Here is a 24,929-nt window from a genome sequence, read left to right as displayed (position 1 = left end):
CTCTCAACTCTCAAAGCTGAAGGAGGTGATATTACCCAATCTATGCATGGATAGATGAGAAAGACAACCTTGTAGAGAGAAGGTGCAGAAGGAATTAGCAAAATATATTGAGGGTGGATGAGAGGACTCAGAGCGTGGTTGAATGGGTTGGAGAGGGAATAGCAACTCCAGGTGGGCTTGAATTCACACGTGGGTGTGGGGGGGGGGGGGGATGGGTAGTCAGCAATGAAACATTATTGAATGCTTGGTCTGCAGAAAGCACTAAGCACCTATCTCTAAAACCAAGGTCTCTTCCAGCTGCCTAAAGCTGAGCAGCACAAAATAACTGCTGAACTTACGTTGGCCAACACATAAGCAGCCAAAAGTTGTGAAGTCTGCTCTTGGCTTTAGCTATGCCCTATCTCTACTGAAAATTTAAGGTTCGAGATGGGGAACAGAGGATACAATTTAGAAAATCCAGTTGGATGCTCAGAACCTCTTCCAGGCTTAAAATCTCTGGTGCTGTGGGTGACTGGGCACTCTGGCGGCCTCTCGAGTCTAAGTCCAAAATGTTGCTGACAAGAACTCTCCTGAGTGAGAGAAAGGGGCCAGGATAGTGATATTTTCTCAAAGTTTTAAACAGCAGTGACTGATAAAGATGAAATTGTGGAAGTAAGACTCTGTCAGAGTGGAAGTGATTTCCTCACAGTACAAAAACTTTTAAGGTTTAAAAAAGTAAATTCCTGAGCAGAATTGAAGTCAGAATAAACCAAGAAACTGAAATGAATTCTTGCTCAGGTAAGTCCCTGATTTTATTCTTTACATGATTATAATTGTTTTATCATGTCATCATTTGGGCTTGTGAAGAAACTATCCAGAGATGAATTTCAGTGCGAAAAAAGGATGGACTGCAAAGCCCAGCAGAACAGTAATTGAGGAATGGAGGGAGGGTGTGGAGAAACCTCTGAGGAGTGATGGGAGAGAGAGGCAAAATTCAGGAGAGAAGGCATTCACAGAAAGGAGATGCAGGCCAGATTTCAAGCAAGCCATGATCAGTTGTTCAGAGGTAACAGGCAGAATCTGACACTGCTCACTGCATCTCAGAGGACTTGTGTTTGGAGAAGGAGGAAAACATTGAGGAGGAAAAATCAGACTTGGCAGCTTGGCAGGTACATGTACAATTTCAGAATTTCACAGTGGACATGCTTTTGTAGTTTGAGAGCCCGTAGCGCTTTGATTATCAAGGTGGATTACAAGCAGGGTGCATGCTTCTTTTTTCATCCCCCACCCCTACAGCTCTTGGCCCTCAAACAGACAATCTGACACTAAAAATAAATGGCTGCTTTCTTTTTGGTTACATATTGCAAATAATATTTTTTGAATAACTAAGATGGTACATGGCCCATGAAGCCTCAGCAAATGAAAAGCATTAGATGACATACTGAGTGAGTAGGTTCTTTAGTCACAATAACAGGATAATTTTAAAAAAATCTACTGACATCAAATATATTCCTCCTCATACTTTAGTAATTCCTAATGCCAGTCTTAGATTTATTTTTATTTCTATGAGAAGAAACAGGAATTATCTATTATGCCATTCTGTTTAATGTACTGACTTTCAAGTATTCCTGCAATAGTTATTTGGTGAAACTAGGGAGACTTCCAAATCAAACAGTTACTGCTTAAGCTATGATTCCAGGATCTACAAAATGTTGCTACAAGCTAATGTTTGTTAGTTTTAGTTAAATACAGCAGCATTTGTCTGTATGTAAGCTGTAATTTAACACTAAGTTGTGTGATTTGATTATGCTACTGGAGGCTCTTTCTAATTAGAGACCTTCACATACACTTTGGGGCTCTTCAAAAAATCTGCCAACAGGAAGAAAGGAAGAAAGGTTTGGAGTCAGTGATTTTAAAGTGTTGGGTTTTGTTATCACCCATCCCTTAGAACCACTGCCCAGGCTGGGTCAACAGTCATGCTAAGGTAACGCCATACATGTTAACCCACTCAGGACCAGAGGAAGTTCTTTGAGATGTCGAGAAAGGAACAGGCTGAGAATTCGGCTCCACTGGGGACCCTTTCAAATTCCATTATGGAAAAGTTTCAGCTGTGATGTGCTCAGGTACCCTCTTGTTTGTTGTGTTCCAGATTGGTTTTCTGGTGGCATTAGTTGTGCATGTTTTCATGGGATTACTGCCTAATCCCGAACTTGTCTACGCGGGCCCTGGGCCTCCCGGGTCATTCACTGTGTAGGCACTGCATTGCTCTGCAATATGCTTCCAGTTTGTCAACTACTTCCAGATGAGTCAGGAGTACGGAGCACATGCTGCGCGAGTGGCCTGCAGATGTGCAGCAAGTGCAACACATCCCAGAGATGCATTCTGCCCGTTCAGGGAACTGCTGGATTCATTACGGACAACAGAGGTTTCTGTATACAGAAATCTTGGAAAAAATGCTGAGATGGTTTCATGATAATTCACTCTTTAAATTATAGAGTACCATTAATTGCATATTTCAGCTTGATAGTAAGGAGCTGAAGCAAGGCAAAACTAGCCTTTGTAGGTAAGAATACTAATGGCCCGTGGCCTGTAGATACACACGGGGGAGGAAGGGACCTCACTGCCCCAGGAGGTTTCACAGGGGTCATTGATAAGAGAAGCTCTGTGTTCAGATAAAGAATAAGACTGGTCAGGCAAGCTGCTATGTACATCTGAGAGCCAGGGAGAAGGAGGAAGAAAAATGTCAGCATTCACCCTTTCTGTCTGGCCACTGAGCCAACCAGATTTATGGTCCTCTCGGTGAAAGGATCTTGGCGATTACTGTTAATAAATGGTCCATAAACAGTGAACTTCAGAAGACTTTTTCTGCTAGTTTTTGAGTCGTAAATGCTGAGTTCCACATTATACATTAAACAAGGCTGAGACTTAAAAGCCACTGACTCCACTTTAAGCATTAACATAAGAAAGAGTTGTAAGACTCATGTTAATCACAAAGGTCTCTGTTGGCTACCAGTGGAATAGAATTATTCTGATTTGTGCCTTGAAATAGAGACTTTAAAACCTAATTCAGGGTTCACTGCAGAAACAGATGGGGTTTATTTATGCTTTTATTACTATTGATAACTATTAAAGAAATGCAAGATAGTCTGCTACATTTTACTTCGGACTTTTGAACAGCATTTGTATTGAAAAGGCATAATGATTTCATTTCTTAAAGAATCTTGGATTCTTGTATAGTTCAACAAAGCCTTTAGTTACCAGATTACATGTTAAATTTGACAATGGTTAGAAACTTCTTTTGAGTGACACGATTAATTTTCAGTCATCTAACTGGCTTTATCTAACACATCATATTTAGCAGACTAGAGATCTGTTAAGACGTTTTATCAAACTGAGATAAAACAGGAAGTTGAAAGAAAAAATAGTTGCATTCATTTATTCTGCAAAGAAAAAACTATTTCAGAAGCCTTTCAGTCAGTTCCCCAGCATACAGTATTCACCGTGTACTTGGTGTTTTCAAGTATAGGAAAATTTTAATTTCAAAAGTAGCTTTGTTTATTTCAAAATCTTTGGCAAGCTTCATACTTTTTATACAAGGAAATAGTCTTCGCATAACATCATTCTCTCTCAGGCCTACGAAGCCTACTATTTTTACTTCACAAACATGTTTGGGTGGGCATTAGATTTCCTTTGGGATTCTCAATCTCATTATTTTTATCAATAAAAAGCCTTTGCTGGACAAAGGAATAAATCACATATAAATGAAATATGAGAGATTACATGAGAAACTCAGCTTTTGCTTAGTCTAATCCAATATCTTTGGCCAAACGTCTCAATGTCAAAGGCTTTATAAGTATTCTACAGGATCAGTCTGGCAAAGAGAAATCAATAACCAGGTAATGGATTTGATTAAAATTTTTCCCCTTCCACCCACTCCCACAAGCCAAATGTTTCTACCCATACTAATCTCTTCTGGCACGTGTAGCTGTTGGTTATTCTCTGTGGGTTTTGGAGATGTATATATATAAAATATGTTTTATATCATTTCAAGGGGCTTAGTTAACTATTGGTGAGTATCTATTTTAAGAAAAAGCAATGTTTATATCTAATTTTATTTTTCTTTAGAGAGATCAGTTCTGCAATGTGTTTTTGGAAAATATGGGATGATAATAATTGTAACTTTGCTACACGTTTAGATCCTGTTCTGTTGTGCAGAAGTTGCCTTTTTTCTGCTACTCCTGCCATGCTGAGGAGCATTTTCTTACACAGGCCAGGGTACCCAGCAGATGTCCAAACTTCTGGAGATTTTCTTTGTTGCCAAATCATCAGGTGTCTCCTTTACCCCAGTCCTTCTGATCTTCTGTTTTGAGATGGTTGTATTGGCGGTCCACGGGACATCTGGAACACTTGACTTTAGAAACATTAATAATTAGACTATTAGTGTTCTGCAAGGATGTTACCTCTGCTTTAAAGTAGTTTTCCAAATCAATAGGAAGACAAAAAAATAGTTATTATTGCATGCATTTTGAAGTTGAGTTACAGCTGCTTTAATTGTAGAAATTTGTTTGGACTTTGCATCACTTTTTCTATTTTTACATACAGGCTTCAGTTACCAGAACTGTCCTTGAAAGCTATTCTAAACTAGAAATACTTTGCAGGACAAAATGCAACTTCTTTCTTTTATATCAGGAACCTTAAGACTCTATCATTATATTGATTTTAAAAACCAAACAGTCTGCAGTTCCATAGTGCGGTTACTGAATAGGCTTCACTTTTCTTCCAGAATGACCATGCTTTAATGAAAAACTACCTCTGGCTTCTATTTCTTGGTTGGTGGAAATAATTGCCCACTCAAAGTTAGTGATTCACTAATAATATCTCCATTACAATGATTCAGCAAACAGCAGGAGAGAGAAATGCTGATGACAGTTGAAAAGGGGAAAGGGAGGAAACTGGCTGACAGAAGAAGCAGTCCTCTTATTGAGCAATTCAAATGTATATTTGAAATAATTACAGGAAGAAAATAGATTGTAATAAAATGCTGCCCTTTGATGAAACAGCTCTGTAGTTTCACAGGTGGCTTTACACACTGAATTTCAAAACCAGTGATTGAAAACCTATTGAAGTTTTTGAGTAAAACTACCAAATAGTAGGAAACCTTTCCAATACTTAAGATAAACCATGACACATTGTTTTGAAGACCAAAGATTTTATATCACAGTCATTTTGTTGATTGTCTTGTTAGGTATTTTCTGCTGGTTAGCACACACGGCTCAGATTTTTAAAAAGCTGTTGTACAGTGGGAGCTGTTAAAAGGTGTCTGGAGTCTGGTTGTGGTGTTTTAAGTGCTTTGTTGTAGCCTTTAAGGCATTATTTTAACTGAAACGAAGTAAGGTCTCTTGCATTTTAGAAAGTCATGATAGGATGCTTACACCAACTGTTTTTTCTCTTTTTTGTTGCCTGTGTATTGCTAAGGAGTTGCAGTTGTAAACATCGTAAAAAGTGTAGTCAGTTTCTTCATTTGTTTGTACATTTTCTGTCTCCTGTATGTTAGTTTTCTTTTGTGTGGATACACAGTGAGAAACTTCATTTCTGTTTCTTGGTGGAGGGAGAAAGGAATGTGGCTTCTGAAATGTAAATCCTGTTTCACAGGGCGTTTATATGAGCATATGCCTGCTTCCAAGCAAGCTACCAAATTACATATTTTTCCTGAGTTTCCCTAGAGTTGAGACTATCTGACTGGCAGTTTGCTTTCAGTGAAAGCAAAGACTATGCTAGGAAAGACAGTTAAAGCGTATGTAAGAGGGCAAAGAAAAGAGTTCAAGGCAATCTGCTTCAAAGGGATGTTACTCAGACTCACAAAACACCTGGAGAAATACCCAGAGAAACGTCGGTGACGTCAACCCCTGACCAGCTCTCTGTGCCTGCCAGAGGACGCTCAGTCCCCACCACCCCCTTAGGGTGTAACACCCGAAGCAGCACACCCCTCTGGCTGGATCCGCTTGGAGCAGTTGCTGCTCCGGCGGTCACTCAGCTGCTGGTGCCGAGTGAAACCCCATAGCTGGTTTACTCCTGAGGAGGAGACAAGGGGCAAGAGGGAAGGTCTCAGCCCATGGGTCGCTGGCCAGAAATGTCAGCAGCTTGAAAAACAGAAACTGTGATAACATGAAACCCTCATTTCTGTAACTTTCTATTGAAACAAGCTGTTAATTCGTACAGCTATACGTTTGAGGAAGGATTGTGTTTCCCTCACAAAGCAATACCCCTTGATTTTACTAATTATTTTTAATTATGTAATATATTTTATTGGATGATATTTCTATACTTTTCTATGTAGCAAATATCTAATTACCAAGGGTTTTTTTCTTCTTAGATGTTAAGAGTCTGGCCAGTCTTACACACACGCACGCACACATTCTCTCAAATAAAATCGAATCCTTGGCTACAATTTTTCGAAGAATTTTCCCTGAGAAAGTGAGAGGGGGTGCCAAAGGATTGGTATGTCAATACTCTAGTTTTGTTTCTGAAACAGTTTTAGTATGATAATAACGGATTCCATTTTGGTCAAATCAAATTATTTAATTCAAACTCAGAATTTCTTAGGGAGTTCTTACAGGGCTTCTGTGATTTCTTTTGTCTAATCTTCACCTTGTTCATTTGCTATCTTTTTTCTTTTCTTTTTTTTTTTTCCCAGATGAACTAATGCCCCCTCCATCAAAAATATGAAACATCTCTTTACAGCCTCTTTCAAAAAGACCTCCATCTTCATACCCACAGCATGAAGTATTTGACCTTGGATACATTTGAACTCCTAATGGGAATAAAAAGATATCTAGTCTTTGTATAGTATTATTTAAATTCTTATTTAGCTATCGTATCTTTATAATATGTCACTTAAATTTTATGCTTGTCTATAAAAGAAATAGTTTTCACATGTACTGAACACTTTGCTTACATAGAAATAATCTCATTATTCTTAAATGAATGTCTTGTGTTCTACTTTCTCTCATTATCTGAATTTTAGACCTAAAACCAGCCATATTTAATACTGGGAGCATTAAACCAATCTAATCATATTGGTTGAAAAGGCATTGTGATTATCAGTTTCACAAAACAGGTGTCAAGTTTAATCATTCTCTTTATGTCTAAAGTTTATTCAGTTATGCAAATTCAGTAATATTTTGATGTGATTGTTTTGACTCAGAAATTAAGAGGAAACTTTCTGATCAGCTGTGTGGGTAATTAGATCTGGTGTTTACTTGAAAGAAAGAAAATAATTTCTATATGATAACCACTTTGATAGAGACAGGGAGGAGGAATATGCAGTTGAAATCTCTTTATAGAGTACCAATAAAATGGTATACTTCTAAACCTATTAGTTCAGCTTCAGTGAAGCCATGAATATGTTCTCTGAAAGTTTTGCAGAAATTTGCCTGCTCTTCAAGGAGTTCTTGAGTTTCTTTTCGTATGCGTCACCCTGATTTTCAGTTTCTGCTGGTCCTGGTACAGCTGCTCCCTGGGAGTCACCAGAAGCAATTCAGTTTTGTGGCTCTTCAATTCATTTATTTAGGTTGTTCACTGTGGTGCTTCAGATTTGGAGTAGTTTAGGGTTTTTTCTAGCTTCATCAGCATCCCGATTTGAGGATGGGGAGTTGGAATTACAGAGCGCTAGCTGCCTCCTCGCTTGGGTTGGTCTCAGTTTTGCTTGTCTGATCCTGTGTTTCTGCTGAACGTGTCACTCATTCTATTCAGAGTTGTTATACACGTCAAAACATCTCTCTTAATAGAATCTCTTGTGTTATGTTTCTTTGTGTGCAATTATAATCTTGATGCCTTTAACATTCTTGGTTCATTATTGTTTTCTTCTGTGCAATAAAGGCAATTGTTTTATCCCTAAAGTCTGCTGCAAGGGTTCTAGTGGAGTAGCTAAGGAGATATCCATGTTTGTTATATTGTTAAAATGTGCGTTTCCTAAAGCGTAGCTGTTAAAATAACAAACATCAGTGTTAGAGCTGACTAGAGAATGGCAATTCAATTGAGGCAATGCCTAAGATATTTGAATTGGAAATAAACCCGAAATATTTAGAATGATTACAAAAATTGAATTGCACTGAAATGTCTCTTTTCAAGGTAGGAGGCTTAGGTTTTATATAAATATCGCTTTGATATTTTAATAAAAGGTTTTAGAAGGTGAGGGGGCTTTTTTATCAGTATGACTGACTTATTTGGTTACATTTCTGGCCTGAAGTATTTAGGCAGAGGTTCAAATCCCTGTGTTGCCCAACACTGCAGGTTTTTGCTATGCCTGTGCCAGTGCTATGGCTAGCTGCTGTGGAAGGGGAGGATCCTGAGCCTTTCCTCCTCGGTCTGTATCCAGCCACTCGCTTCCAGTCCCTGGACTTGGGACAGCTCTGGTGCACAGTAAGCCCGTTTGGAGAACTCAACTGCCAGGAAACTTCATTTCCATTTTTTCTGCAGCATTAATTTTCTGCTGATAGAATGCTAGCAAGGGGAATGTGTGGCTGAGGAACGCAATGTGAAACCTCATCCTAGTCACAATGATCTATCCGAGATGAAAAATAGCGTTCTGAATTAGATGGAGGAAAAACTTGATTACTCGTTTGTCATGTTTGAAGTCAGGACCTTCCCTTTCATACAGTAGCATCAGTGCCCTTAAATTATATCATCTTGCCAAAAATGATCTAACCAGTACAATTCAGTAGACTTTGGAATGATGAGTGGTTACTGGTTGGTGATGCATTACCTTTAATTAGATACTTTAGCTCAAATATGCAAGATTCATCCTTGCAAAGATTTAAATATGGTTGCTTTAGTCCTGGATACTATTTAATTCCATTGTATATCTGCAGCATTTCCTAATGTGTTTCTTTTGTATTTAATATGTTTTTTTTTAGTAAACCATGTGGAATTTATGCACTAACCCTTGGGTAGTATGTTTTGGGATTGATTCATGGAGATTTGGGATTTCCTGGCATGAATCTTGTTTGGAGGACTAGACCTTACATTATTGCTTTCAGTTGTGAATTACTTCAAAATCATCATTAGCAGGTGATAAGGTTTAATGGCTGAAGTAATGAAAATTTGTCTTGAGTACAAACTCCAGCTATGAATTGTACAACTGTCATTTATTTGTTGTATTTATGTATTTTCCCTCAAGCTGTATCATTGCAGTAATTTGAGTACCTTCAGGTACAAAAGAGTTGCAGCGGTACAAGTAGCAGGCAAGTTGACTAATTGTGAATGAGCATCGGGACTTGTTTGACTGTTGAAGGACATGGATGTGGAACCATGTTCTTAGCTTGTTGTAACTGTATTCTTTGAGTAACATGTATATAAAATGAATGGGGAACAGAGAGAAAGAAGGCCACAGTATATGTGTCCACACTTTAGATCAGCTTTGAGTGTTGTTGGGTTTGAGGTTTTGTTTTTTTGCTTTTCCCCTTTCTTGAGCAATCAGGTGTTACATTGTATGGCCTCATGAATGGAAATTCATTTTTGATACAAAGCCTTTCTATGAAAGGATGGAAGATTATATTACTTTTGGTATGCTGCTTTCTCTTGTACCAACCCAGGATCCTGTCCATGTTAAGCTTTTCCATTCCTCCTCCACTCTCAGACTTCAAATTGTTATCGATCACTGTTTCCACTAATTCCCTGCCTTTGGTTATGTTCATATGCCCAGGGCATGGCTCAGTAAGATCATCAGTTGCCCAAAATACAAACAGTTGGCTAGTGCACTGTCCTGTGTGTTTTCTTGGGCTTCACTGTTGAGATCATTACACAGTGTGAGTTAAGTATTCTTCCAGGTGCCTGGAAATGTTCAAATCCCAGTGCAGAACTTTCACAGGCTGTGAAATCTCTATGCACTCACTGAACTCTCTATGCATATGAATATGCAGCTTAAAAATAATGCTTTGTACAAACGTGCAAATGGGATGAATGGCTGTGGTTCATTCCTGGCTATTGATTGAGATTAGACATCACTGGACAACCATTTGGGGATGATAATGGATTTGAAATGACTGATCCACAACTTTGCGTTTCAGAGGAACTGTGACAGAGGATTATCATTGTTAATATAGGTCATAAATCTATTCTGTACATGGAATTCATGTATCTGAACTCCTTCCAAACTACATTTTTCCCTACTTCAACAGCCCTTCATTAAAATTTGAGGTTTTGGAGTCATTCCAATGGAGGAAAAATGACCTATGCTAGATGGGATGGGTGTTGAGATTAAGTATCACACAGTAATAGCACGTTGTTTAATGTATGTTATGGATATTGATTGGTACTATGCATGATTTTATGTGGGCTGAATACACTAATTTATTTTTAAAATGTAATAGTGTGTAGGAAGACTTTAGCTTACATTGGCATTGTTTGAGGGAAAGTATTGGAATGGTATAGAATAGATACCATTTCTGGAAAATATGGTAGTTTTTCAAAGTTTACTCATTATATTTAATTTCAGGTAAAAGAATTATTTCTCATGAAGTTAATGGGGGAAGATATTACTTGGCAATATCCTAAAGCAAGATGGCACAACTGGACCCAGAAACACTGTTTGCCTTCAACATAAGCAACCTTCATAATTGTTGGAGACATCGCTGGCTAGGCTTCTACAAGCTCTCTGCTTCAAATAGGATGCCCAAAGGCTCCTGCCCCTTGGTAAATAGGTGTAGAATTTTGGTGTGGGAAGCTGGACATGCACTTGCAGAAAGTGGTCTCTTCTCTTTTAGAAGAGACATCATTTTTTTAATTGAAAAAAAAAAATTCTGGTTAAAAAGTTAATTATTCGTTGGTCTTTAAATCTTGCATAGAACCTTGCATTGTCTAGTGCCTGCTGTCCTGCTGACATGCATTTTGCTACATCTAATCTCCAAGTATTGTAACTAGTTTATATTTTGTCTTTTCATTTTTATTCCTTACCTGGTGTGCTTCCAAAGCCTCCTAAAAGGCAATTTTATATGTACTAAAAACTGCCTTCTACCAGGTGCCTAAATTATTTTAAAATCTCATTTAAGCATTTTTAATTACATGACATTGAAAGACAGCTAAGTCATTTTCATACGTTAAAAAGACTAGCCTGCAGTGAATGGAATACACTCAATATTTTTTTGGGGGTACCAAGCTAATCTTAGCAAGCTAAGGGATTTGAATGTAGCAGGCCTGACTGTGGTCTGTATAGACTGTAACCTGAATTGGAGCAATCTTCTACCTTGTGGACATAACAAAAAAAATCATCATAATTACCCTGAATGCAGAACTATAGGCTGTGTTTAGACCGGGCCAAAACCTTGAAATAAAGGAAAAATTGTGCACTGGGACAGAGACAAGCTAGTAAGAGCAGAGGGAAAGGCGCCAGGTGAAACAGGATTTCTCTGTGTATGTATGATTAGATATGCCAGCTTCTGTCATCAGTACTTAGTTCAGAAAGAGGAAATGCTTTAAAATATGGAGGACTTGTTAGGTTGAAACTAGTTTATAAATGACTTGAATTCATTTTCTGAAAATTCATATATACCATACTGGGACTCCTTTTGGTAGTAGGAACATGTGATATTTAAATTATTGCAGATGTGAAACTGGCACTTTTGAAGTGTAATGTAGCCTCAAGGAAGTTTTAATAAAGAAGGTGAACTTCATTAAAACAAAAGATTACTACTTTTATGATGCCTAGTCCCAAGGTCTATCTTAATCTAGAAGCAGTGACAAGTGGTGCTATGCCAAAAGACTCCTTTATTTTTTTTCCCTTGATGTCACACCCAGCTGTCAGCCAGGTAGAAATGGCAGGGGTAAACAGTTATCCTGTCTTGGGTCAATAGATTAGCATGAAATATGATAAAAAGATCTAGCAATTAGGTAATGTAGAATGAAAAATTACCTTGAGTTTTGCATTTGGCATACTATGCATTGACAGTTTTCTGAAGATTTCTAGCCAGTAGCCTTGTGTCACAGGTTTTTGCAGGATGGTTGCACTTTTCTTCTTAAAAAGCCATGTATCTATGTACCGTCCACCATCTGCTGGTTACTGCTGTGCTTCCTGGCTTTGAAACGTCTTCATTGGTTTACAGAATGTCAGTTTATGATTGATTTTGCATTTTTGAAATTTAATTCTTTTTTTTCCCTCAGCTTTGATGATAAATGAGGAAAAGAAAAGGTATTTTTGTATTTCTACTGCTGAGTATTCTGGCATTCACCTTCTGTATAAATGACATTTTACGTCTGTTAATAAAACAGGAGTAAAATTGGGGTTAAGATTATTCTGAAGGATAAAACATATTACAATTACTACATAAGATGTGTCTTAGAGACATAGTCCATGAGGATAATGAAAGCAACACTCAAAATGAACCATAGATATCAAAAAAACTAGGGGTTTTAATAAGAAATGTCACTGTAAATAATTAATGTGACTCAGACGTCCAGTAACAAAAAAGTGAACTATATCTCAAGTCTGTTTCAAGGTTACAAAATCCATTAGAAACAAAGTCTTTGCTACTGAGTGTTTTGTTCAAATACAGACTAAGAACATAAGGATGACTGCACATGCCAAATTCTTCTGGACCATCATCCTGTCCCCAGCAGTGAGTACCAGGGGATGACTAGGAATGGATAAGAATAGGAAAGGCATTTGTGAGGTTTTGTTTTCATACCCTCCTGGACTCTACTTCTTATTTCAAAGGTTCTTGAGCCAGATGCAGTTTCCATGTAATCGTTGATATATTCCTCTTCCAGAACTTTGTCCCATCTTCCTTTGTACCCACAAAGAGTTGGATCCACATCATCCTTTATCAAGGAACCATGCAAGTCTCCTGCCTGGTGTGGAAAAAATCACCTATTGTCTTTTCAATATTTTTTTATGGGAACTTTTAAAATAATATATTGACCCCAACCTTTTTTAAATTCAGCCTGATTTTCACCTTCTCTGGTGAGAAGAAAATGAGGGGCTATGACCAAAACACACCACAGCAAAGTGGGACAATAAAGAAGAGTTACAATGACTGCACAGCTGAACTGATGTTTGGTATTTCCATCCCTACATTGTTTTCAGTATCAAATGGAAAAGAGAGTGTTTAAATACAGCTCTCATAACCAAAGGTGGGACCCCATTGGTAGGTATATACTTTCCTAAGTGTAACTGTCTGGATCACTGTTTTTAACCTTGTTTCCAAGGAAAATGAAGCTTACAAGGATGTACTCCCCCCCTTCCCTATGCTGCTTCTGCGCATGTTCCTTACACCCTCTCCCATGCTCTCTAGTAACTTTTAACCTGCAGGCTAATTCTGACAAAACTTGGAAGACAGAAGTCTAAAGGATCAATCAATTCCTGATATATTTATTTAATCAACAGCTAAGATGATGGGGTGAAGAGGCAAAAGATACTTCCATAGGCATTCAGGCTTCATTAGTTCTGTTTTTCATGGACTAACTCAGTTTTTCTAGACATTTCCTTTCTTTATCTTTCCTCTTTGGCCTAGCATAAAATGTCAGCAAAATTAAAGTAATTATTAACAGTATTTGCAGTTCTTCCCTTGGGCTTTGCTGTGCTTAGGGTCTACCTGCGCTGATATTGCAAGTAGTGTAGTAGCCTTTAGAATTTTGCTTTAGAATAATTGCATGAATAGAGGTAAATAAAAGAGACGTCATTTTTCCAATTAAGCAATTGGAATATTGATTTTAAAGTCTTTTTCAATTGCCATGGTAAAAGACTGCTAATCCTGTAATGTTTTAGACTGTATGTTTAAAATTTGTTGTTGAGTTGCTGATGTTTATGTTGTACAGTTAAGTTCCAGTCAGATGCTACCTGTTGCTGCAGCTCTTTTAGGACACAAAACTTTAACACAAGTTGTGTTTGTTTTAGTGTATTGCTTTGAGAACCATTATTTGACAGCACTGTGTGTAAGGCTTTGCTCACTGCCTTTTGATTTAGACTGTAGTTGTCTCAGGAAAGGAGCCATATCTTAGTTTGTCTGCAGAACACCATCCATGTCCACAGCGCTACATCAATAATACATACAAATGCTAGTAGCACAGAGGTTGCTACGTTCGCTTAATGCCATGTAGATTACAGTAACAAAATTGTCTGATTCACAGTACTGTCCCTGGCAACTGCTAAAGATAATATTCCTGCGAATAAGTCTTAAGATGAGATATGTTGGACAGAGAAGTCTACCTTACTAGTATTTACAAATAAACTGTAGACCAAGATGTTCTCTCTCTCCACCAGTACTCAGAATAAAGCTGACCAAGAATGCTCAGTGGTTATGAAGACGTATTGCTCCAGTCAATGATATAAGAGGTTGAAAGAGGGATGTCCTAGGCAGCTAGATCTAATGAGGCAAATGGCTTTATCATTTTTTTTTGGCTGGTGCAAAATGATAATCCTTGTAAATTTTGAAGGATGGGATCTGCGGTCCTGCTTGGCAGTTGATGTTGTGAAGCAGAATAGCTTGCTAGCTTTACGTTCCACAGCATCTTCAGGGGCAACCTGAGTAATCCCCCTGGAGTAGCTCGAGGCTTAGATCTAAGTCCATCGTCCAGAAATATTTGAACGAGGTGCAATATTTGAAGCTGGTTTGAATGTTGATATTACGTTTGATATATTTACAGGACAATGCTATCAGTGTAGCTATTGCCTTCATTTGACTGGTATTCCAGAAAGGTAATCAGTCACCTGAAATGTTGTAGAATATCTCTGTGCCAAAGGCTCATGTTGTTGCTGAATATGACCCTTAATTATTGATATGTCTACAACTCAGTAATTATTAATGGAGAGGCATCTTGTAGTGAGAACAGTGAAGCTGGAAGAAGGAAGAATGTATAATGAAAGGAAATGTGTGTGTTTAGAATATGAGGGAGGAAAGGTTAAGGCTTGAGAAGTTAATGCTCCATCCAATGCTTTTGTGGAGCACAGAATTAACATTTCCAAAGTTTTTTTTCCCACTCTAATTGTTTCTGGAAGGGCAGATTTATAGCATCAATTAGGAATACCTGAAATCAGTTGAGAAGTAGAACTGTATGCATACTTAGTATTAAGAAAAAAGATCTATCCATAGAGACAACGCAGGGGTTACAGATGTCATAGACTCCACATTGCCTAGAACTTTTGAAAGTTTTTTCTACGCATATACTTTGTTCTAAACTATACAGGCGTATTTAATCCCTTATAGTGCTTCGGTCTGCTAGAAATTCTAAACAGAAAACCCCCAAAACAGACCAAGCAAGACCATACAAACCCAACTGAGCACTGTACATAAATGTACTGCTACTTTCTTTAAAAAAAAATTACTAACACCAAATTTCTAAAAATTGGCAGTTATTTGCATATATGCGAATGTGTTTCAAGTGACAGAAAAAGATAGGATTTATGTTGTTCTTGTCTCCTAATATATTGTCTGGTTCTTTGATTTGTTTGGTAAAAAGAATTAGTGTGTTTTATTATCCTCTGAATTAAAGCTATAAATACTACATAGGATTACTTGGAGCTTTCTCTGTTAGTGATCAATCCTAAATTCAAATGGAGATTATGTCTATAGCTGCTGATAATTAAGGCTGAGCATCTAATGTCATATTTCCATCTGTATTTAATATAAAAATCAGTATGCATTTTGTTTGAAAATCAGTCATATGGTAAAGGACTGTTAAACTGACAGTCTAAATCATTAAAAACATCTACTTTTCCTGATATATTTTTTTCCCCAGATAAACTTATATCATACGTATAGAGCAGTAGTGCAGTAAAAAAATATTGCAGCTGTTGGTAACAAAACATTACCTCAGAATCTGGAGTGTTTCTTTTATCTCCCAGGACCAAAAAATGCTGCAAATCAGAAAAAGTTTGTTATTATTGATCAGCTATTAAGTAGATAGGATTTTTTTCGAAGGGCAGCATTTTGATTTAGATGCCTGACTTGGCTTGACACAGCACTTTCTTTCATTATGTGTGTGTCTGGTTTGAATACTAGTGTGAGGTGAAGATTGCATGACCACAAAGTGCAGGCCCAGTGCTAAAACAGCTCTGACAGCCGTCATTCCTATAAGCAGCAGTTTGTGCTTCCCAGAAATGCTGACGTTAAGTTCGTAGATGCATAATTGCAGATCCTCAGCTGATGCAACTCCCCTTTCTTTAATGAAGGGATGCTTTTTTTTATGCCCAGGGAATATTAGGGAGCTTGTGTAGCAGGGGACTGGGGTGTGGGGTCCCTCTGTTCCTGAGTATTTTTGCCCTTACTTCCACTGTCAGTCTGTCCCTCAAAACTTTTTCCTGCGCAAGCTATGCTTTTGTTTTCAATCTCCACTTTTTTCTCCTTTGATCTGTAAGGAGTGCTAAACCTCATTTATAACTCTTTTCCCTGCCACAGATTGCCAAACTGAATCCATTTGAACTACCTTCCTGCTCATATCTGTTTTCTGAAAGATTTTCATCACTGCCTGGATGGTGTATTCTTAAAATTCAGCCCAAGGAACCGGTTCTTCATGTAGCATTTTGGGGATTATATATCAAAAAAATGCCTAAGCAATAAATCTCTTTTTGTGATTCACAACAGTGGCAGTGCATACTACCCTCTGAATCAATTATAGATTTCATCAGTCCCACTTTAGACCTGCTTCTGAATTTGTTTTAAAATAGCTCTTATTTCATAAATGTATAAGGGGTATGATAATTTGTAATTTCACTAATTTTATCTGTCTCCAGAAGTGAGACCTAGCTTCAGTTATTAAAAGTACAAGTGTTTCATTAATAAAAGCACATTTATTCCTAGCAGCTTGACAAAATTAGGGTCTCCTCCAAACCCTTACTCAGGCTTCAAGCCTTTATGCTTTGATATATATGAAAAAAGCTTCAGAATTATTCCTGTGTGATGTTAAAATTTTTGAAAGATTAATCTCTCAAAGCTTTGTCTTAGGCATGGGGGTGTACCTGCCTTAATGAGGATTATAATGATATTTTCACAAAAAATAGCAATCTAAATGGTAAGTGTTAAAAATAGTCAAAAGTTTAGGTAGGTGATATTTCATAATGGCAAGTTCCCCCTTAAGATCTATCAGGTAAATGATGCACATATTTCAAGCTGTCTTAGTAGGTACTTTTACAGAACAATCTGGTGGCCATCTATTGGAAAAGGAGGAAAGGAAGAATTTAAAAAAAAGTTTAACACTACCCCTCCCAGACCTTTTTTTTTCCCTTCATCTTGTTTTTTTGCACTGCAACAGTGAACTAAATATCTCTCAGTATATTCTTAGCATGAAGTTTTACAGTAGTGCTTACGATCAACTCTTGATCTGTTTTCAGTTCCCACAGTTTTATATCCAGAGATTTGGAAGAAGGATTTCTGCCGCCTGTGATAGCACATTTTCCATTATTCAAATAAAAGCACAGTTTATTGGATCCTAATGGCAAGATCTTGTTATTGATGTTGGTGATGATAAAAGGGCTGTGGATCAGTTGATCTAACTTTTATACCGGGAAGGCTGGTAGAAATGATGTTAAGAAGCAAAATTACAGGATACATGGATATATTTGTTATAGTGAAGCATTGGGAGGTGTCAGCATGGCTTTGGAAATGAAGTCTCAGAAATCTATTAGAGTTCTCTGAAGGGCTTGCTGAGCATTTGATCAAGGGAGATTCATAAATTCGGTATACTTGGATTTTTGGTAAATTCTTCTTAAAATCATTTGACAAAAACTCTCAAAGAAGCTAAACTGTCCTGAATAAAAAGGAAATTTATCTTGTGAGTTTAAAAACTGGAATAAAATGTCACTTTCAGAATGGAGAAATTATTATTTGAGTCCCACAGGGATCTGTGCTGGGACCTAAGTTATTAAGATGATCTTGAAATTGGGGGAGAGAATGAAGTGGATGAGTTTGCTAATTAGTCAGGGCAGTAAAAATGAAGGTTGCATGTGAAGAATTACAGGAAAAGAATTCCGGCCGCAACAGCTGACTTGACAGTGAGGTGGCAGATGAAACTCAATGCAGATGAATGCAAAGTAATGCACATAAGAAAAAAATGGTCCTAATTGTACATAGATAAGAATGGGTCTAAACTAGTTATTAGTACTCAGGAAAGAAATCTTGGAGCCACTGTGGTCAGTTTTCTGAAAATTTCTGTGTAGTAGTGCCAAAAATGCTAATCAAATTAAAAGAATACAGAATAAACCAGAAAACACTACTGTACCATTGTATACATTCCTTGGGTACCTGTTTCTTAAGTTTCAGATCAAAAGGTGCTGAGAAAGATGGTAAATGTGATCAAAGAGATGGAATGACGTCTGTATGAGGAATGAGTCAGTAGAGTAGGAGTCCTCAGCTCTGCAGATAAAATATGATAGGGGACCTATAATATCACAATTGGTTTAGAGATGGCAAATGTGTAGTTAGTGTTTACTTTTAATCACAGTATTAGAATTAGAAGCATCAAATGAAATGAAGTAAGGTATTTAAGACCCCAAAATAGTTTTTCACACAAGGCATAATCAAATTTTGGAATTCCTTGACACAAGGGATTATGGGTGCCAACGGTTTACATATGTTCACAAATTAATTAGTCATGGGGAAAAAACCTCCATGGGTGCTTGTTAAGCACAAAGCTTCTGCCTCAAAGAAAACCTGAGCCATAGGCTAAGTCTGGGAGAGTTTAATAGGAGAATGACTCTACATACTTTTTATTATTATTTTCTTTTTATTAAGAATCCCGTACTAGTTGTTGTATAATATGTTACTGAACCAGATAGACTTTTAGTCTGAAGCTGTATCTCCATGCTTAAATGAAATAGAACTATACTAGTTTAAATCTGAAGATTTGGCCAAAACATCTGAGTTGAACTCTGTATTTTTCATTTATATAACATCAATGACCCCAACAGATAGTGAATGTGTTAAAGTATTTATACTGAGTCAGAAGAGACAAAACTGTGATGCTTAAATAATAATTTCTATGTAGAAAATGTCATGGATTTGAGAAATAAGAAAATATTCTTCCCTGAAGCTATTTTATTCTATTTTGAAAGCAGTTCTCTGGGCTTAAGTTATTTTACTGATAAACTCATAAATAGACTACAAAAAATAAGAATGTAAATTTTGGGACCCATATTTCCTTTCCCATGGAATATAGCTACTTCTTATCTCCTTTTCTTTTCTTTTGATAGAGTATTTAATACATGACCGCTTCATCTGTGATGTGTCAGAAAACTGTGTAAAGTAAAAATGTGAATGTTTTCAAACACAATTTTTTGTTCATATGTATTTTAATGTAAAATCAACAATTGCTACCTAACCTGTCTTTCTAAACAGAGTTAAATCATTTTGCTGTGTACTTTGAAAAATCTTCACCTATATCCTTGCTAAAAACTACTCTTTATTTTTATTCCTCGTAACAGTGGCACCCAGCTGGTCACTTCAAGTGGGGATACCACAGTGCAGATATGGGACTTTTCAAAACGTGGATGCATTCTGACTTTTGAAGGACATGCCCGCACTGTATGGGACTGCTCATGGCATTCATGTGGTGATTTTGTAGCTTCTGCCTCTATGGACAACACAAGTAAAATATGGGATGTTAACAGGTATGGAGTTACTGGAGATTCTTTATTAGCTGATTGATAGCTTTACTTAATAACCACTGGTTTATGTTTTAGCCCAGTGAGAGAGAGATGTCTAGCATCAATTTGTGGGCTTCACTTTAAGAATATAGATAAATTAAAGGGAGTGGTGCAAAAAACAGGCTTTGATGTGATTTACTAAATAAAGGCTTTACTAAATAGGGAGCTGGGAAGGACTTAATTTAAGATAGGGCCAAAAAAAAGTATTTGCTTTTATTTGGCATCTGTTATTCTGTGGTGGTGGTTTTTTTTTAAGGTCAGAGCTTTGTGGAACTTCAATATGTAATTTAAATAAGTAACTGAACAAAAATTTAAGTTTTCTATATAGTATTTCTAGCTCATGAGTATACAACACACCTTAATTTAAAGTTGGACAACTGGAAATTTATTTTATTCATTATATATGTTTTGGCAAGGTGACTCCTGATTAATAAATCAATGTATACCTCTTCATTTTCTTTATTATTCAGGCAAATGCATTTTTATGAAGGTGCTTCTAGAATATTAGTATATTCCTGCTTACCAACTAATTATTAGTTCCTCAACTTTCTTCAGTTATAGTTGAGGTGACATATTTTGATTAATTTACACCTTAAAGGCGTGGAATGTTTGGGGTTTTTTTCCAAACTGTTCCTTCTAGACTCCTGAATAACTTAGGAATAGTGTTACTGACACCACTGTACTGTACTAGGTCTGATTTTTAACAACTGAATGTCATCAGTCCACAGACAAGTCTGCAGTCTCATATGTGTTTTCCCTGGTTCTTTATTATCCAGTCCTAATGGATTTGTCCATTTCCTCTCAGTCTTTTTCTTCCTTTGCATTTGAATGAGGTGAAATACTCGTTCAAGCTTGTTGGCCACTGCAGGGAAAGAAGCTTCACTGAAAAAGCAGGGGAGACTCTTCTTTCATTCATGGAAGGAAGACCTGGATCACTCCCGGTCTGCTGCAATTGCAGTGAGCCCTGCAATTGAGATCTAGAGACCTATTTTAGGAGCGTGCTTGGTGAAGCGGGAGTGTTGAGGGGTTTTGTTGTAAAAGTGAAGTACTTCTCTGGTAAGCGTGTATGAATTGAGATGTTTCAAAATGTTGTAATTCAGCCAGATTTTTCTGAGAGCTAATTAAAACTCTGTCAGTATCAGATTTTCAGTCTTGCTTTTAAATCGTGAATTGAGGAAGCATTAAATAATAATAAAAACATTGTTTTAAAAATGGGATAAGCAACGTATCTTTTCATGAATTATTCCAAATTATTTTGGCTAAGCTGAGAGCAGCTACTTAAAACAAAAGCTGGAAACAAATATTCAATTTTATAAAATCAACGACAAAGCAGTTAAAGTTTGGAGTTCGGTTCAGTTCAAGACAACTGAGAATTGGGTTTTATAACAGAAATTGTCAGCCAGTTCTGATAACAGATGATGCTTCCACCATTACTATCACTAATAAGAATTAGTGGTCAGTGTTTTGCTTAGAAATGAAAACACCGGAAATCTATTGTATCGTTGCCTCTTTTCTTAACCTGTTGTAGGATTTTAATACTTTGATCATCCTTTATGGCATATTCATGACCTTTAAGAAATAACACCAAGAATAGCTTTAATTTTATGTCAGAATGGTTTTGAATTTGCACAGACACAGGTTTTGTTTAGACACTTTAAAATATCTTCCCTACTGAGGAAGCTTTTGTAGTCAGAGGAATCAAAGCAAATCTTCATCACCAACCCATGACTCCCACTCACACTCATTACCAACTCTCATTTCTACCTTCAGTGTATCTGATGTGCATTTTGCATTTGAAAATAAGAGAGTAAGAAGCACAGCCATGATGTGAAAGGCTAGTTATCATCATATAATTATTGAAACCTTAAGTCATGCAAAAATCTCGGTGGCTAAAGAGAGCAGGAGGTGGCACAAAAATGTGGCATAGTATGCTTAAAATAGGAGTATTCAGAGTATAAAATAAAAAAGCCTTACTTGGAGTCCTCACTGGTGGACTTTCAGTCTGTTCACAATAAAAGCCCATGTGTTCATTTACGTTACATTACCTAAGTCCAAAAGACAATTGAGTTCTCTTTAGCTAGTCTGTTTAGATGAATTTGTAAGATGTGCTGTAGAAGTGTATGTGGCGTATGCACTTAGTATAAAATGAGTACAGTGGAAAAATTAGATGCTCTTGAAGAGCTTCTGTAAAAAGGGATTTGATGACAACAAGACATGACTGTTTCAAGCTTAAGATGTCCCACCTGAAGACCTAATTCTGCAGAACAGTCAGCTGCAATTGATCCTTATGCCCATGTTGACTAATTCAAGCAAAAAATCAACCCGTGCAGAATATATGGCAAGATGTGGAAATAAGGGAAAGCTATTGACAGATTAATCAGGCTGGTAGTTTCCAGTCTGGATTGTTAATTTGCTGATGCTTATATACAGAAATGCTATACAAAAGAACCTGCAGTGTATTTTGGCTTGGCAGTACTAATTGCCAAGCTAACTGGCTGAGTTTGGCAACACTAATCTTAGACGTTTCCTAGAGTGTCACCTGTAAATTTGTTGTGTGCCTGGAGTTCTCTGATACGAATGAAGCCAGCTGTGCTAGGTACCATCTAAATACGTAACCTCCTTCGGACTCCTTTACAGTCTGGGTATGTGCAACAAAATGGGAAGGTGGAGCAGGCTTACCACAAGGGTTTTTGATGCTTAGAAAATATTTTTCTTCCCATCCTCACAGAATGTGTGCTTATCTAGTTGTCATCTTTAGAATTCTCCCTCTCCAGGTGTCTGCCAGTTGACACAAGCTCTGAACAGGGGACAGAGCGCAAGATAACATACTTGTGGTAGGATAGTAATTAGTGATCACAGTTATTGTGCTTAATCTAGTGATTTATTCTTTCCACTAATAAGGAATTAACATTTTATAAATGATAGCTGTCTTTCTTCCTTAATAGTACATATATGGATGGATGCCTGCTTTCAAATTGTGAATGGTCCTGGAAAGCAGCATATTGTAAAGGGGGGGAAGCAAGCAAGATGAATATCAAAGCTATCACTGCCACCTTTCTAAAAGAGATATGTTATAAATAAATGCTACAAGTGTAAATACATACATTTCTGTAATGTGTTTTTATTTCCAGATTTCAAAAAGCTGCTTTTATATATTAGAAATGTACTTTTTTATCTATAAACATAGCTTTTGAAATACCTACAGCAGAGTTCTCTGTGGTTGAAAACTTGGTATCAAGAAAGTGGGGAGGCTGTTTTCTATCTTTTAGCACCAAAACCCAAGGTGCAACTTTCACAAACATCAAATCCATAATTGGAGTCCAAAGAGTACGAGGTGCAACATCTCTTAAATAGGAAAAGGTTGCCAACAGTTTTAATAAATTACGTAATTCTTTGCCAATGATAAGAAAATTCAGCCTGCTAATTGTTTGAATTTTGTTTTATTAGAAGGTGAAACTACTGCTGATTATTTTTTTTTCACCAATGGATATTATTCACAAGCATTTTTCTTCTGTGTATGTTGGAAGTTTCTGTCATAGATCTAGCCACAAATGGCATTCCTACCAGGAGGATAATGTGAGGTAGCTTTGTAGTTAACAATGTTCTTCTCCTTGACAACTTATGTGCCCTCTATTTAAAGATATGACCTGAGTTTAAAAAACAAAACAAAACAAACAAACAAAAGTCCAAGCACCTTTCTTCTTCCCTGGAGACACAGACACATGCTGAGATGCAACCATGATCCAAGTTACTGAAGGATTTGAGGGAGTCTGAGTTCTGGTGTTGGCACTTCTTGATGCTTTCTGCTGGGAGAATTGGCTGCTTTTAAAGGAAATTAAAAAGAAAATGGCATAACAACTTGGGGGCGGGGGGAAGGGGGAAGAAAGATAACTAATGTACCTGCCGTGGTTAGAAAAAAAAAAAAACCAAAAGCAGCAAAACACATGCATATCTGCTATCTTCAAGGTTATCCCATCTTCAATGATTATAGGAAGCAACTGGAACACTAAGTGGGGGAAGAAAGGAAGAGGCTTATAATTTGTGAACAGGTTTTTATTCAGCGCATAGCTCAGATTGAAAATATATAGCCAGCCATGTTAACAGCTTAGCAAACAGTTCCAGGATTGTTCTCTCAGACCATAAATTCAGGACTGTCAAAGTCATTTTGGCAGGATTAATTTCAATTATCCAGCTGTAAATATCGTCAGAGATTTACAGCCTGATCTCTGATATGCAAATCAAACTGAACATCATATATCTCATGTAAACACAGGCGGTTATTTAGTTTTGCAAACATATGCTGTTGACTGTATGTTAAATGCAAACATTGTTATGTATGCTTTAAGCTTCAGAAATTATTTTCACCAAAGTCAGAACATTCAGATTATTTTTTTCCCCGGTATATCCATTATATAGTAATTGGACGAGTTCTCCATTTTTCTCTGGTTTCTTTCAGTAGTGCAAAATATGACGGAATTAGGCCACAGAGAAATGCAATTCTGTACTGTCCTGCAGCAGACCTCAGGGTGAATAAATGTCTGCAAATTGGAGCCATTGCTGCTTTCTGTTTGCTGTTTTTTAACCCATGACTTATTTGTTTTCCTTTTCATTTAATACAGTAACTTTTGTCTAGCTCCCTGAAATTTCTCCCATAATCAAAATTTTATTTTAAAATTCTAAAAAATGTAATTGTTTACATCAGTCCTCAGTCATTAATAGTATCCTTTGGTGCATTTGTTCAGGTGCAAATTAAAAAAGTAACTAATCTATCATGGTCACTGTTTATTATCCTGTACAACCACTAATATAGTATCTTGTTACTAAGTTATTACTATATTCTTTTACTTATTTCCAAATAGACACAAAAATAATTGTTGACACCTTTTGCTTTTCTACAAGACTGGGAATTTTCACTTTACCTAGTGTCAGATATATATGACATAAATTAATTCCTACTTTATTTAAATAATTCCTTCTTTTGTTCTTAAGCCTACATTAAGATTCATAGCTTCTGTTATAACTTCTCTCCACTTGATAACTGCTGATTATAGTTTTATTTCTTCTCATAAGAAGCATTTTAATTTTGGGAAATTTAGGGTTAGCATACATTTTAAAGAAATTAAGCAGGGATGGATTTTGTTTAATAAGAAGCCCCTAACTAACTAAAGCTTTCCTTGGAATGATACCATGCAATGATGACACTGCACGTATTTTATTATTAACACATCTTGACAGTGTGCAGTGCAAGACATGATTGAGTTGATTTTAAACTGCTGTTATAGTTTTGGCTGGGTTTTTTTTTTTTTTTTTTTTTTTTGTT

The 24,929-nt window shown here is 36.9% G+C and overlaps 1 protein-coding gene across 1 annotated transcript in view; it reads left to right on the top strand.

Annotated features, from left to right (window-relative positions):
- Window positions 1-24,929, top strand: part of SPAG16 (sperm associated antigen 16) — a 435,834-nt gene that overhangs the window by 217,640 nt on the left and 193,265 nt on the right. Inside the window, 1 exon segment of the mRNA XM_009285141.1 lies at window positions 19,388-19,573. Coding sequence (XP_009283416.1) covers window positions 19,388-19,573 — 186 coding nt within the window.

This window comes from Aptenodytes forsteri, unplaced genomic scaffold (genome assembly GCF_000699145.1).
Source record: "Aptenodytes forsteri isolate BGI_AS27 unplaced genomic scaffold, ASM69914v1 Scaffold264, whole genome shotgun sequence".
In the NCBI taxonomy this organism is placed as follows: Eukaryota; Metazoa; Chordata; class Aves; order Sphenisciformes; family Spheniscidae; genus Aptenodytes; species Aptenodytes forsteri.
The sequence above is the reverse complement of the archived record's forward strand: the minus strand, read 5'-3'. Positions and strand labels throughout refer to the sequence as shown.